This window comes from Ursus maritimus, unplaced genomic scaffold, assembly GCF_017311325.1.
Source record: "Ursus maritimus isolate PB19 unplaced genomic scaffold, ASM1731132v1 scaffold_24, whole genome shotgun sequence".
NCBI lineage: Eukaryota > Metazoa > Chordata > Mammalia > Carnivora > Ursidae > Ursus > Ursus maritimus.
This window is the reverse complement of record NW_024424897.1, coordinates 38,656,995-38,671,362: the sequence shown is the minus strand read 5'-3', so window position 1 is coordinate 38,671,362 and position 14,368 is coordinate 38,656,995. Positions and strand designations below refer to the sequence as shown.

Sequence of the window (14,368 nt, the reverse complement as noted above, 5' to 3'; positions counted from 1 at the left end):
AGGTGGTATGTATATAATCACCAGGAACGGGTGTGATCACCTAGAAAGATGGGGTAAAATGGAAGACAGGAGATTTTCAGAACCGAGGTTAAAGAAATTCTAGTATTTAGAATCCAATGGTGAAGAATGGACACACCAAGGAGGAGAGAGCTGAGAAATCAGAAGAGGGTGGTGCTATGGAAGCCAAGAGGAGAGACAGTGGTCCGGTCTGCTGTGCACCATCCTGGGGAGAGTGTTAAAAGGAGACGTGGACATTCACTGCATTTGGAGACATGGAGATCACAGTGACCTTGAGAAGTCAACTCTCCGGGGCAAGGCAGGCATTGGCAGATTTGAGCAGGCAAAAGAGTGAATGGAGGTAGTCAGTAGAGATAGCTTTTCAGATGGTGTTGGGACAAAAGGAGAAATTTAGTGCTGAAAGGGAACAGAGACATAGGCTGGTAGCCAGAATCACTTGGTATGCAGAGAGAGCTATTTAAGATGAGCTCAGTTGTTTGCTGACGGGAATTCGGCAGGACAGACTAAGATAGTACGTCAGAAGAAGGTAGAAAAAGACAAAGGATCCAGGATCTTGAGAAAAGGGGGGTGGATTCAGGCAGAAGAGGAAGAGGAGAGGGTGTGTACAAACCTGGCAAGTGTCGACATTTCATGGTGAAGGGATGAGGAAGTCAGTACCTTTTTCTTTTTCTTTTAGAAAGAAGCCAGTGAGAGTGCAATAGGGATGTGGGAGGGTTGACAATATGAAGTCGTTGTCTAAGGGAGTAGGAGAGTGAGACTTGGATCCCCGTGGACAGATGGCTCGCCAGCAATGAATGCTGTTTACGGTCTGTGATCACGAACCAACAGCAAGGCCAATCTTGCCGTGTGACCTTCTCCAGCTGCTGGTGTTTGCTCGGAGCTAGGAGGGAGAGAGAGGCCAGGGAGCAACTCCATGATGGACGGTGCCATCCAGGCCAGCCAGGAGGGACAGGGGATGAGAGGGGGGTGGATGTTGTGGGGTTCATAGAAGACACAGAAGATGTCAGGCCTGTAAACGAATTTTCAGAGAAGGAATTTCTCTTTCTAGCATGCCCCAGCATTAGCTCACAGATGAGGGCACATGCCTAGGGAACAGCCGTGACACCCAGTGACCAGTCCTTGAAATACACCTGTTTGGATTTAGGTTGTGAGCAGGTCCTAAAGCAGCCATCTATGAAATGATCTGGGGTTGATCTGCTCCTCTTGGGGGGCACTCAAGCCCTCCCCCATTCTCTCCATAGCTGTCTCTTGTGGGATTCTGTAACTCCAGCCCCGGGCTCTCTACGGGGATGGAGAGGCTGCCGCTCAGGTAACTAGAAGTAGATTACCTGGACACTGAAGGCACTATGGGGGCTGTTTGCTCAGACCTGGGCTTCTCTGCTAGGTTCCTGCTATCCTGGGCATTCAGGACAAACATCGTAGGACAGGTTTGGGCATTCCCCGAACCCCATTAGGGTTTGGACAAACGCTAGCTGGTGACACAAGCCTCTTCCAGCCCACGGTTGTCCTGGGGAATTGTCAATCCAGCTGACTCAAGAGCTGAGTAAGTGTTCCAGTCTGTCTACTGCCCTCTGAGCATTGACTGTGCTTAGGGATCTGAGACGGTCCTGATGTCTCTGGCTCTGCTTAGACTCCTCCTGCCCCAAGTACTGGGATTTGGCGTAGTCTAGGGGAAAAGCTGGGCTCCTCCCCACGTTCTGTCACCCATCCTAGGTACTGGGCTTGACTTCTGGACTCAGCAGATTCAGGAAAAGCTCTTTACTTCTCCTCAACTGCCTAATATGAATTTAGATAGAGGCTCTTCCAGGAAGAGAGCTGTCAACACAGTTAACTACATTATGATATGAACCGGGTATGGTAGACGGGGAGGAGCCTGGCGAGGTCTGTTTGATCAAAGTCCTCCACGTCCCACTGTTTCTGAGTCGCCCAAACATTTGTTTACCAGACATGCACTCTTTTTCATTTTCCTGAGAATTTCATTCCTTCCCTGTAAAGTCTTAGACTCTTACCCCCTTCTCCTCAGTTCAGAAAGACATACATACCTCGTTTTGTTTGACTGTCTTTGGCATTTACATGTCTGTGTGACTCCCCCTAAATACAAAATGAAATTTGATTTTTTCTCTGTTAATCTGTCTCGTGTCAAATGATTCTTAGTCCAGCCAGAAGGATCTTGAAGGGCCTTACCACTTAAACAGGTTGCAAGAGCTCAGGTAGTTTGCCTAACCCCTCTATTTTCCCCCTTATAAACGTAATCATACTGACTTTTTAGGGTTGGTGAGAAGATCAAAGGAGATAGGCATGTAAGATGCCTAATCGGTGTCTGGTACCTAGTAGGTGCTTAACTAATGTTCACTCCTTGCCTGGGCAGAGCACAAGCTTGCACTCACTGGCCAGTAGGAAGCCTCTTTCCTCATTACCTTCAACACCCTTTCTTTCTTTCTTTCTTTCTTTCTTTCTTTCTTTCTTTCTTTCTTTCTTTCTTTCTTTCTTTCTTTCTCCCTTCCTCCCTTCCTTCCTTCCTTCCTTCCTTCCTTCCTTCCTTCCTTTAAGATTTTATTTATTTATTTGAGAGAGAGAGCACAGAGGGAGAGTGAGAGGGAGCAGAGAGCCCAATGTGGGGCTCCGTCCCAGGACCCTGAGATCATGACCTGAGCCAAAGGCACTTTACTGACTGAGCCACCCAGGTGCCCCATCCCTCAGCACCATTTCTGACCAGCTGGCTTCTCCTCTCTAGTCATCGGGTTTAGTCTTCAATTTGGAAACACTTGTTACAGCTTGGCATTCAGACTGAATGGGGAGAGGCCATATGTAGGGTGTTTGAATTTTGAGGATCAGTCCTGTAACTATCCCTCTTACCTTTGGTGGGGAAACCCCCTTGCAGGCACATGTAACAGAAGGAAGGGTGCTGCCTATGCCTCACTTCCCACACTGGAGACAGACGGGGTGAGTTCCTACCCACAACTTTGAATATGGAAGGAAAGGTAAAGTTGAAGGGAGGGTCACAATCATTTCCGGACCCTTGCACCCAGCCCTTGGAGCCCCTGTGGTACCTGCCCATTCCCTAATCTGGGTCTTTGGTTTCCTGCTGATTCTGCAGGGACCTCCTGTCATTTCAACAAGCCGCCTTTCTACGTGGGTAGTCAGTTTCGATTGCTTGCAAGTAAGAACACTGAGTGTTTATCTCAGATCAGTCCAGGGAGACTTCAAGTGGCATTGGGATGGCAGGAGTTGCTAGAATGATGGGAGAGAGGTGGCTAGCAGGGGCACTGGCACAGCCTTAGTACTATCCTGTCCTCCCTGCAACTGAGTGGTGGGCGGTTAATTGGGGCATTTATACCGTTTGTTTGTTTCGGTCTTATAAGGGAGGAAAAATAATTTTCCCTCTACCCTTTTAGATTCTTGCTTGAGACCCCCATGTAATAAAAAGATTAACAGGAGAAAAACAAACAGAAGTTTAATAATATGTATACCTCTTCTACACATGGGAGACACCCAGGAAAACTGAGTAACTCCCTGAAATGGTCCAAGCCACCACCTTAAATACCATCTCCAGCTAAAGACAAAAGAAATGAGGAGCACCTGGGTGGCTCAGTTGGTTTAGAGTCTGACTTCGGCTCAGGTCCATGGTCTCAGGGTTGGGCATCGGGCTCCCCACTCAGCGGGGAGGTCTGCTTGTCCCTCTGCCCCTCCCCATGCTTGTGCTCTCTCTTGCTCTCAAATACATGAATAAAATCTTAAAAAAAAAAAAAAAGACAAAAGAAATGTGTTGGAGGGAGCAGGAGCCAGACCACTTATGGGAGGTTACCCAGAAAAGCACAGTAAACAAGGGTATGTTATGCAAATTTAAGCTGGTGTCTTCCCCATTGATAAGAGTTTCTATAGAATTACAATCATCTCTTCCTGGGACAGAGAGGACACCCTTACAAAAGGAGATTTCCTGGCTCTCTGTTCCTTACCATTTGACAGGCAGCAGTGACAGCCATGTCCCAGAGACATGATGGTAAAGGTTGGAGTAAACGGATTTGGTCATATTGAGTGCCTGGTCACCAGGGCTGCTTTTGACTCTGGCAAATGGATTTTTTTTTTTAAGTTGGGTGTGGAGCCCAATGCAGGGCTTGAACTCAGGACCCTGAGATCAAGACCTTAGCTGAGATCAAGAGTTGGACACTTAACTGACTGAGCCACCTAGGCACCCCAACTCTGATGAAGTGGATATTGTTGCCATAAATGACCCTTTCATCGACCTCAACTGCATGATCTACATGTTCCGGTATGATTCCAGCCATGGCAAATTCAATGGCATAGTCAAGGCTGAGCACAGGATACTTATCAACAGAACGTCCATCTCCATCTTCCAGGAGCCAGATCCTGCCAACATCAAATGAGGTGATGCTGGTGCTGAGTATGTTGTGGAGTCCACTGAGGTCTTTACCACCATGGAGAAGGCTGGGGCTCACTTGAAGGGTGGGGCCAAGAGGGTCATCATTTCTGCTCCATCTGCTGATGCCCCATGTTTCTGATGGGCATGAACCGTGAGAAATATGACAATGCCCTCAAGATTGTCAGAAATGCCTCCTGCACCACCAACTGCTTGGCCCCTCTGGCCAAGGTCATCCATGACAACTTTGGCATCATGGAGGGACTCATGACCACAGTCCTTGCCATCACCGCCACCCAGAAGACCATGGATGGCTCCTCTGGGAAGCTGTGGCATGATGGCCAAGGGGTTGCCCAGACTATCATTCCTGCTTCTACTGGTGCCACCAAAGCTGTAGGTAAGGTCATCCCTGAGCCGAATTGGAAACTCACTGGCATGGACTTCCATGTCCCCACCCACAATGTGTCAGTCGTGGATCTGACCTGCTGCCTGGAAAAGGCTGCCAAATACGATGGCATCAAGAAGATGGTGAAGCAGGCAGCAGAGGGCTCCCTCCAGGGCATTCTGGGCTATGGCGAGGACCAGGTTGTCTCCTGCAACTTTAACAGTGACACCTACTCTTTCACCTTTAATGCTGGGGCTGCCACTGCCCTCAGTAACCACTGTGTCAAGCTCATTTCCTGGTATGACAATGAATTTGGCTATAGCAGCCAAGAGGTCCATGTGGCCTCTAAGGAGTAAGAGCCCCTTAGACCACCAGCCCCAGGGAGAGCAAGAGGAAGAGAGAGGCCCTCAGCTGCTGGGGAGTCCTTGCCCCAGCTCATCCCCTGACACACTGAGAATCTCCTGACCTCTACACAGTTTCCATCCCAGGGCCCCTGAAGAAAGGGAGGGGCTTGGGGAGCCCTACCTTGTCACAACAAAGTATATTGTCCCCAGCCAAAAAGCAAAACAACAAAAAACCCCAAAAAACAAATGGAGATTTGCCTTATAAATATATGTTTCTTTTACAAAAGGGTAATTTCTAGTTGGTTTTCAGAGCTTCTCCTGTGTCTGCTATTTCTTAAAAATCATCAGCCTAAATTCATCCTTATGCCAAAGAGGCATATTTTGGGATGACAAATTCTGCTCCCCTTCGGTCTTTTCCATTTGTGTTATGAACTCCCCAAGGTTAATGTTTTATTTTATATTTCTCCTACAAGAGTCGTAAAATCCTAGACCTATGTTGGGGCCTAGAGCAGTCCACCCCAAATGGGCCACTTCGGCATGAAGATTATTTTGAGTTAAAAGCAATCCAAACCCAGCAGATTCAGGAAAAGTTCTTTGCCTCCCCCTCAACTGTCTAAATTTACATCGGAGAGGAGAGCCTGTACCAGGAAGAGAGCTATTAGCTGATTTCTTTTTACCTAAGAAACTGGTCTGTATAACAGGGTGATTTCTGTGTCCCAAGCATCTCCTCTCACTTTCAGGCTGTGGCCTTCCTCCCCTTTGCATCCCCAGACCCAGACCCTTCTCACGGAAGACATACACATGAAAATCACACCTATACATCCTTTGCCTGTCTTCAGAATTTCATGTCTGTGTGGATTCCCCAGACACAGGGAAGTAAATTCGATTTTCTCCTGTTAATTTGTCTTGTGTAAATTTAATTCTTAGTCCAGCTAGAAGAATTCTAAATGGAGGAAAATTTCTTTCTCCCCAACACCTGAAAGAGGCCACAAGAGATCATGTAGTTTAGCTCTTTTTTCCCTTCTTTCCTTCTTCTTCCTTTAACATTCCAGTATAAGAAGCATACGGTGTATGGTATTCCAGGTGTACAATATGGTGATTCAACAATTCCATACATTATTTGGTGCTCATGATGACAAGTGTACTCTTAATCCCTATCACCTATTTCACCCATGCCCCCACCCACCTCCCTGTAGAGGCTGCTTTTAGACAACCAGCGTGAGCACTGGAAACCTGAGTGAGGTAGAAGGGCCACAGTGACCACTGGGCTGAGTACAGACAGGCCCATTAGGCGACCCACCTCAAAATAGCCATAAGCCCAGACGCCTGGGTGGCTCAGGGGGTTAAGCGTTTGACTCCTGGTTTTGGCTCCAGTCATGATCTCAGGGTCATGGGATTGAGCCCCAAGTTGGGCTCCATGCTCAGCAGGGAATCTGCTTGCAGATTCTCTCCCTCTGCCCCCTCCTTAAATAAATTGAATAAATTAAAAACAATACCCATAAGCACTAGCTGACCCGTGAGTTACTTACACCCAGACACAATACCAAAAAAGGAAAATACCATTCATTCCCAAACCTCCTCATGTTCCCCCTTAACTACGGCCCCCACCACTGTCCCCTGGAAGATGGTCTCTCCCTCACTGTCCTGCTCAGCTCCCCTGTGTTTTATTCAATAAACTTCTGTCTCCTTTGTTCTGCCTCAGATGCCTGCACAGCCCCCCGCCTCCACCTGATCGGGTCACTCCACACTCCCCTCTGATAACTGTCAGTTTGTTCTCTATATTTAAGAGTCTGTTTTACGGTTTGTCTCTTTTTTTTCTTTGTTCATTTTGTTGTTTCTTTCTCTGACTGACTTATTTCACTTAGCATTATGACCTCCATGTTGTTGCAAATGGCAAGATTTCATTCCTTTTTATGGCTGAGTAATATTCCATTTTATAGATTTATGATATAGATAGAGATAAAGAAACACACACACCCCCCACATCTTCTTTATCATGTGGTTTAGCTTCTTACCTCAAGGCCACCAAATGTCTAAACCACCCAAGACAAAAATAGCACTCCATTCTTCTCAAAGTATTTTCAAGAAATGGAGACACTTACTGTCCCCAGTCACCTGTTCTGATGGTTGCTGCTTTGCCGTAAGCGCATTTTCTTTAAACAGATTGAGCTGAAGGGGGTTGAGACAGGCCCCTCCCCCCACAACGTGCCACTTTGGCATGTGGATTACTTTGAGCTGAAGGCAGTTGAGACCCTGTGGGCTCAAGAGAAAATTTTGTCCCTCCCTTAACTACACAGAAGAATCTAGATTGGAGGGTCTTTCCAGAATAAAGGTGGTTAGTAAAGATAATTTTTCTTTCTTTCTTTTTTTTTTTTAAAGATTATTTATTTATTTATTTATTTATTTAACAGAGATAGAGACAGCCAGCGAGAGAGGGAACACAAGCAGCGGGAGTGGGAGAGGAAGAAGCGGGCTCATAGCGGAGGAGCCTGATGTGGGGCTCGATCCCAGAATGCTGGGATCACGCCCTGAGCCTAAGGCAGACGCTTAACCACCGTGCCACCCAGGCGCCCCGTAAAGATAATTTTTCAAAAGATTTATTTATTTATTTTAAAAGGAGAGAGAAAGAGAAAGAATGTGCCGGGGAGGGGGACAGAGAGAGAGGGAGAGAGAATCTCAAGCAGACTCCATGCTGAGTGTGGAACCCGATGCCGGGCTTGATCTCACGACCCTGAGATCACAACCTGAGCCAAAACCAAGAGTCAGACACTTAACTGATGGCACCACCCAGGCACCCTGCAAAGATATATTTTATCTGAATGATTGATCTGTATGGCTGGGCAAACATCTAATCACTAAATATCTCCTCTTCTTATTGCCCTGTGAATTACATTCCTTTCCTCTGAAGTCCCAGATCCCTAGCCCCTTCTCCTTAGTTCAGAATGTCATATACCTCATTTTGCCTGACTGTCTTTGGAATTTCCATGACTGTGTGGATTCCCTATAAGTATGCTATCGAATTTGATTTTCTCTTGTTAATGTCTTTAGGTCAATTTGATTATGAGTCTAATGTCTAAGTCTAATGTCTAATGTCAATTCGATTCTTGGTCCAGTAGAAGGACCCTTGAAGGGAATAGGAATTCTTGCTCCCTGACATAGCTTCTCCACAAAAGCACTTTAGAGGGTAGCAAAATCGTCTCTCAGCCTTCCCATCCCTAAGTGCCAGCAGTGGGAAACCACAGCTGCGCACTCAGCCAGGCTCTCAACCAAACGGGAGCTGTGAATGCATGGGCAGCGGGGTATGCAGTGGGGAAAGTGGTGGCCAGGAGAGCATGCCTGGGGACCACAGCCGCCCCTCTCCTACTTACTCTTACTTCCAAATGAACGTGGGCTGCATTTTGAGAGATCTTATGAATTTCCCAGAGAAGCTGGAAATCTGTAGGTATAAGTGAAATTCATGATTTTTTATAATGTGGGAAGCTAGTTTGATTTTTTTTTTTTTTAACTGTAAGTCGGGAAAAACAAAAACAAAAACCCAAACACTCTGTGGGCTGCATGTGGCTTAGCGGGGAACAGTTTGCGGAGTCTACGTTAAGTTGCCCAGGACCTACTGTGCATCCTTTGGTTCTTGTCACCAGTACTGACCTTAGATTGGTTGATGGAGTCTCTGCCTTAAGCCCCAGGCTCTAGTTGACCTCACTTGGGTCCTGTCTCTTCCTTACAGGCCTAGGAGTTTGAAGGCTAAGGGGAATGACCATGTAGAGCTCATGCCTCCTTCGAGACCATGCTCCTGACTCACTGGACTCTGGAAAAAAGAGTCTGCCCCAAAGCCCCAGCCTGTTTCCAGAGCCTGTGTGGACCCCCGTCCTTCAAGGCATCCTGTACCTCTTGGTGTGAGCATCTTTACCCCTGAGGGATGGCCGAGGGATGGCTGTTTGCAGAGTGGGGGCTGTGAAGGAATAATGTGAGTTCCCTTGGGTCCCTAGAGTAGAGTGCACACAGAACGGGCAGGACAACCAGCCAGGGTCCTGTGTTTCCACGCCTGTCCCTGGCACAGCAACTGTTTGGGGTGGGCCTGCTTGTGTGCCCAGTGTGGGTGAGGCTGTCATGAGAGCTCTCACTGATTCACATTTACCCTGGGCCAGGCAGCTCTGAGCATGCCTACAAGCTGTGGCCCCACTTTACAGATGAGGAGAGCAAGGCACAGAGGAATAAAATAAGTTGTGCACAGCTAGTAAGTGGCAGAGCTAGGATCTAAACCACAGTGGGTAAGAGCAGACTGGCTTCGTGGCCAGCCCACTGTGCAGTCCGCTCAGTCTCCGCAGCCCCCCTGGATGGCCAGCCCGCAGGGGTGGGGGGTGGCAAGGACCCGGCGGCCTCCCTCCCCCGGACCTGGGCTCGGCAGGCAGCGGGGGCTCGAGGAGCGCCTGCTGGGTGGCTGAGTGAGGGCCTCCCCCCTGCCAGGCCTCCCGCCGCCCCAACCCTCGGCCCGCCTCGGGCCCGGCGGGGACGGCGGCGCCTGGCAGCGGGGGATTTGGATGCGGCGCCCCCCCCCCTCCACCTGGGGGTTTGGCGCCCGGGGACTTTATCTCGATTCCTTCGGACAGCCCAGCTCCTTCCCGGCATGCCCCGCTCGCAGGAGCCGCCCGCCAGTCCCGCGCCCGGACTTTGCTATCGGCGGGGCCGGGCGGCCGGAGCGCCCCCGGGATGCGTCCTGCCGCCGCGGCTGAGGTGGGTGGGCCTCGCCGCGCCCCGGTGCCGCGGGAGCCAGGGGGTCCGGGCGCGCGAGGTCGGGGGGCCGGAGATTGGGGCTGATGCCGTGGGGGGGGGCGGCCGCCCCTTTGTTGGGGCCGTGGAACGCGCGGCGCTGCCCGGCCGCCCGCAAGTTGGGCGAAGTTGGAGCTGCGCGCCTGGGAGCCCTGCGAGCCCCGCGCCGGGCCGGGTGGGGGTCCCTTCCTCCCGCCTAGGTGTTGGGGCGGCTCGTCTGGGGGGCCGGGCAGGGGGGAGGAGGTAGGGGCCTGGGGCTGAAGGAGAAGGGGGTGGGGGAGACAGACAGACACACATACACCAAGAAACCGAGACCTACCCAAGCTCGTACAAAGAGGAGACAAAAACTCATCCTGAAACACACAGAGAAAAGGAAAAACACACAAAGATTCATACAGACAAATCACGGAATAAGGCAGCAAAAACTCAGAGAAAGCTGGTCCGCCTCAGAGAAACACACTCAAGCGCCCCAGGAAGAGAGGAAACAAAGCGGGTGGTCTTGGAGGCCATGGCGTAGGGGAAGGGGAAAGGAAACACCAGGGAGGGGGTAAGATGTCTGGAGAGGAAAATGGAGAGACACGGAGACAGACACAGAAGTGAGAGGAGGAAAGAAAACGGGCTAAAGCAGGTAGCCCTTTAGGAGGGACCATGTAGAGAAACACACATTTGGAGAAATTGAGGCAGACCCTGAGAATTACCTCCTGCCTCCCCCAACCCCCCAAGGGAGATACAGAAATGCAACAGACAGACCGTAGCCTTCTCACCCTCCTGAGCAAGTGAGTTTGAGGTGGCAGAGCAGCTGCTCTGTGAAACTCTTGAGAAAGGCCTCCTTGGCACTTTGAGCCAACCAAGTCCACATGCTGGCCGCCTGGCAAACTCCTACTCATCCTTCGAAACCCAGCTCAAACTTCCCCTGCCCTGTGAAGAAGGCTTGCCCAGAAAATGTCATGCAAGCACAGTTGTCTCTTGTCTGTGTACCCTGCCATGTGGCATAGACACAGGGAGTTGAGGAGCTGGGAAAGAGACTGACAAGCAAACAGCAAACATTTGTCCGCCTGTCCACCTCTTTCTTCCTCTTCAAGGTTTGGGGTCCGTGTCTTATTTATCTCCAGAATGCTGTCTAGTGCTTGGTGCCTAGCCGATGACCCATAAATGCTTATTGAATGACAACTGGGAACATTTGGACACTTGGAGATATGTAATATAGAATAAGACCATTGTCCTGGACTCCTAGCTCAGAGCCCCTCTTTTGCAGGTGAAATTAAAGCCCAGACAGGGAAANAGACTTGCTCAAAGGCACAGAAGTAGGCTCCTGCAATGAATACATACTTCTTTGAGGCGCCCTTGTTCCTCTGCCAGGTCTAAAATAGGTGTGGAAGAACGTCCTGAGTGAAAACAGGCAGTAGGCAAAGAACACTTGAACACCAGTTCTAAGTTTCCGACACGGAAACTGACAGTCAAATCCCTTTCCAGATTTTTTAGAATCTTCTTCCCTCCTTAGAAAAGAAAAGGGAGGTGAACACCCATCTCAGTTTAAGTGGATGGGTTTCTGCTTTCTGACTTCAGAAACTTGGACAAATTACTTAACCTCCCTGAACCTCAGTTTTCTCAACTGTAAAATGGGGCTATTAATACCTACCTCAGGGTTACTACACAAAGTGCCTGGCACAGAGGAGATTCTCAGTAAATGCAATCCGGCCCTTCGTAGGAGGATATTCTTTCATGGTCTTGGTGGAGATGCGAAACAATAGTGCTAGTTGAAATGTTTCCTTTTGTCCGGGTTTAAAAGGTCATCCTGGTCCAGCAGGTGGCAAACTCTTAATTAAACAAAAGGCAAATTTGGGGCAGGACATAAAATGCATCTTGATTCTATTCAGGCCCTCAGGCCTCTGGAGGTGACTTGGGGGGACCTGGCCCCCCAAGCAGGTAACTTGGTCTCTGCAGGGGACTTGGGGGAAACTGGCTCTCCACGCCCCCCCAGCAGGTAAGACCCCCACTGCCCCACTCTCTTTTGCTGCTTCTTTACCAAGGCCTCCTCTGCCCTTGTGTCTTCTAAGATTTAGCCCATGCTGGGGATGTGACGGGGACGGAGCGAGCCCCCCAGAAGCATGGAGACGGTGGTGATTGTGGCCATAGGCGTGCTGGCCACCATCTTCCTGGCCTCCTTTGCAGCCTTGGTGGTGGTTTGCAGGCAGCGCTACTGCCGGCCTCGAGACCTGTTGCAGCGCTATGATTCCAAGTGAGTGGGCCCAGGGAGGGCAAGAAGGACAGGTGGGCTCTGCCAGGGGCTCTAGCAACCGGAAGAGAGAGGAGCCCAAGAAGTTTGGCATCGGACAACTCTAGCTTAGCTTTGTGTCTCTAACATGGTACTTGAAGGCTTCCTTTCCAAGAGAGACCTCAGAGCTTTAGCTATGTCCTGAGCCTTCTCTGACTCTGTCACTGAGCTAAGGAGAAATTCCCTGAACATGTTCGCCTAGCACAAAGCCGTGGCCATCTCTCCGGAACTGGCCACCTCTTTCCAACCAAACTCATAGGAACAGAAATCCCGTGCCTGCGCTCCAGCCACACATGGAAGCAGCAGATACTGGATTTTGTGAAATCCTGGCATGGGGCTGGCTCCTTCTTTGCACAGATTTCTTCATGATGCATTCTGTGTGCAATAGATTTTATGAGCAAGATCCTGTTTTCCGTTTAGGGATGTTTTAATTGATAGACCCCGAAGGGACCATGACAACTAACCCTTAGTTTCTCTGACCCCTCTACTGAATCCTGTCGGCTTCTTTGTCAAGCGGTGAATTTGTAAATGCCCGTTTATACGACCCAGGAAAGCTCTGCTATTGAATGGAAGGCTATGGCATCTCATGTTGTAAAGAACCTTGTTGTAAAGTAGATGTTGTTCCTTCTGCCACTTCTCCTGTAGAACGAGGAGGGGGTGGGGTTATGTGGGCAGACCTCCATCCTTCCAGTCCTTCCTGAGAGTGATTCTGCACACCAGGTAGGTTTGGGTAATAGGAACTTCAGCTTCTCCATATAAGGTAGGCTTGAAGGGAAAATAAAATTTTGTTTTGTTTTGTTTTGGTTTGGTTTGGTTTTTTAAAGTAGGCTCCATGCTGGGCATGAGGTCCAAATGCAGGGCTTGAACTTATGATCCTGAGATCAAGACCTGAGCTGAGACAAGAGTCGGACACCTAACTGACTGAGCCACCCAGGCACCCCAAAGGGAAAATAAGCTGAAAAAGGACGTTATTTTGTGCAGAAGGAGCAGCCCCGTCTAAGACCTGTCTGTATTTATGGTTGTGGCTCTGCTCTTTCTCTTAGCGGTTCGTCTCCTTCTGCTTCACTTTTCTTCCTTGCACCCCGGCCTGCCTCCTTGACGCACCTCTAGCCATGTGTCCTTCCTGCACCTGCAGCCCCCCCTGGGGTTAGGTTTGGATCCAGGACACGAGGTCAATGCTTTAACTTACTTTCTACATTCTGTTGGGGGATACATGGCCCTCAGTGAGGAGAGGGTCAGCAAGAGCCACCCATCCTGAAGCCACTGTCCTGGGCTTTTCCTTCCAGGCCTATTGTGGACCTCATCGGCGCCATGGAGACCCAGTCAGAACCGTCTGAGCTAGAACTGGACGATGTGGTCATCACCAACCCCCACATTGAGGCCATTCTGGAAAACGAAGACTGGATTGAAGATGCCTCGTAAGGCCCGAGGGACCGTTTGTTTGCCATAATCCCCTGATGATGGCACACGGGGCTTCTGGGTGCTCTTTTCTGGCTTCCTTTGCCAAGCACCGCTGCGCGTCCGGGAGCACTGTGCCACCTGCTGCCGATTGCCCTCAGCTGGGGGGCGGGGCTCAGATATGACAGTGTTTGTCCCCCTCTCCCCTCATTTTGTAGCTCTAAACACCGAGCCCATAGATGCGTGACAAAACTTGTTCCAAGGTCCCCCTCGTGTGCCTGGGTTATCCCTGGGGTGCCTGGACACAGCGTCCAGGGATGTAGCCTTTGTCTTCAGGGTCCCTCAGGGATCCCTCCATCCAGCAGGGCCCTCTACATGTTGAGATGTGTGTGCTGCTCCGAGCCCTTATCATTCACTGAGCAGCTGTGTGTGGGGGCGTTATGTGCCGGACACTGGGCCAGTTATTGCAGATATTAAACTGGGAGGAGAGACAGAATTCGACTCAAAACAGTATCTCCGAAGTGAGAGCGAGTCTCTGCGCACAGTCCCGTGGGCACACAGCATTGGCGATCTCTAGAGCTGCCTGGGGTTGGGAAGGTAGAGGGGGCTTTCATGAAAGCTACCACGGAGTGGGTGCTTTTTGACCTGGGTCTTGAAAGATGAGGTGGTCACCAGACTGAGAATAAGGGGAAGGACACATGGGCTGGGGGGAACAGTGTCAGAAGCTCAGAGTTCTAAGGAAGCATGACTCGAAAGGTGAGCGCTGCCTGGAAGAGCAGCTGTATATGAGAGGGGGGGGAGGG

General features: G+C 50.1%; 1 protein-coding gene and 1 pseudogene across 1 annotated transcript in view; both read left to right on the top strand.

Annotated features, from left to right (window-relative positions):
* The first annotated feature begins 4,015 nt into the window (after positions 1-4,015).
* LOC103667265 lies at positions 4,016-5,353 on the top strand (annotated as a pseudogene).
* Positions 5,354-9,817: 4,464 nt separating this feature from the next.
* Positions 9,818-14,368, top strand: part of TMEM98 (transmembrane protein 98) — an 11,584-nt gene continuing 7,033 nt past the window's right edge. Inside the window, exons 1-3 of the mRNA XM_040639905.1 lie at positions 9,818-9,856; positions 11,950-12,131; positions 13,454-13,585. Coding sequence (XP_040495839.1) covers positions 12,001-12,131; positions 13,454-13,585 — 263 coding nt within the window. The 5' untranslated portion in view covers positions 9,818-9,856; positions 11,950-12,000. The remainder of the gene's footprint in view (positions 9,857-11,949; positions 12,132-13,453; positions 13,586-14,368) is intronic.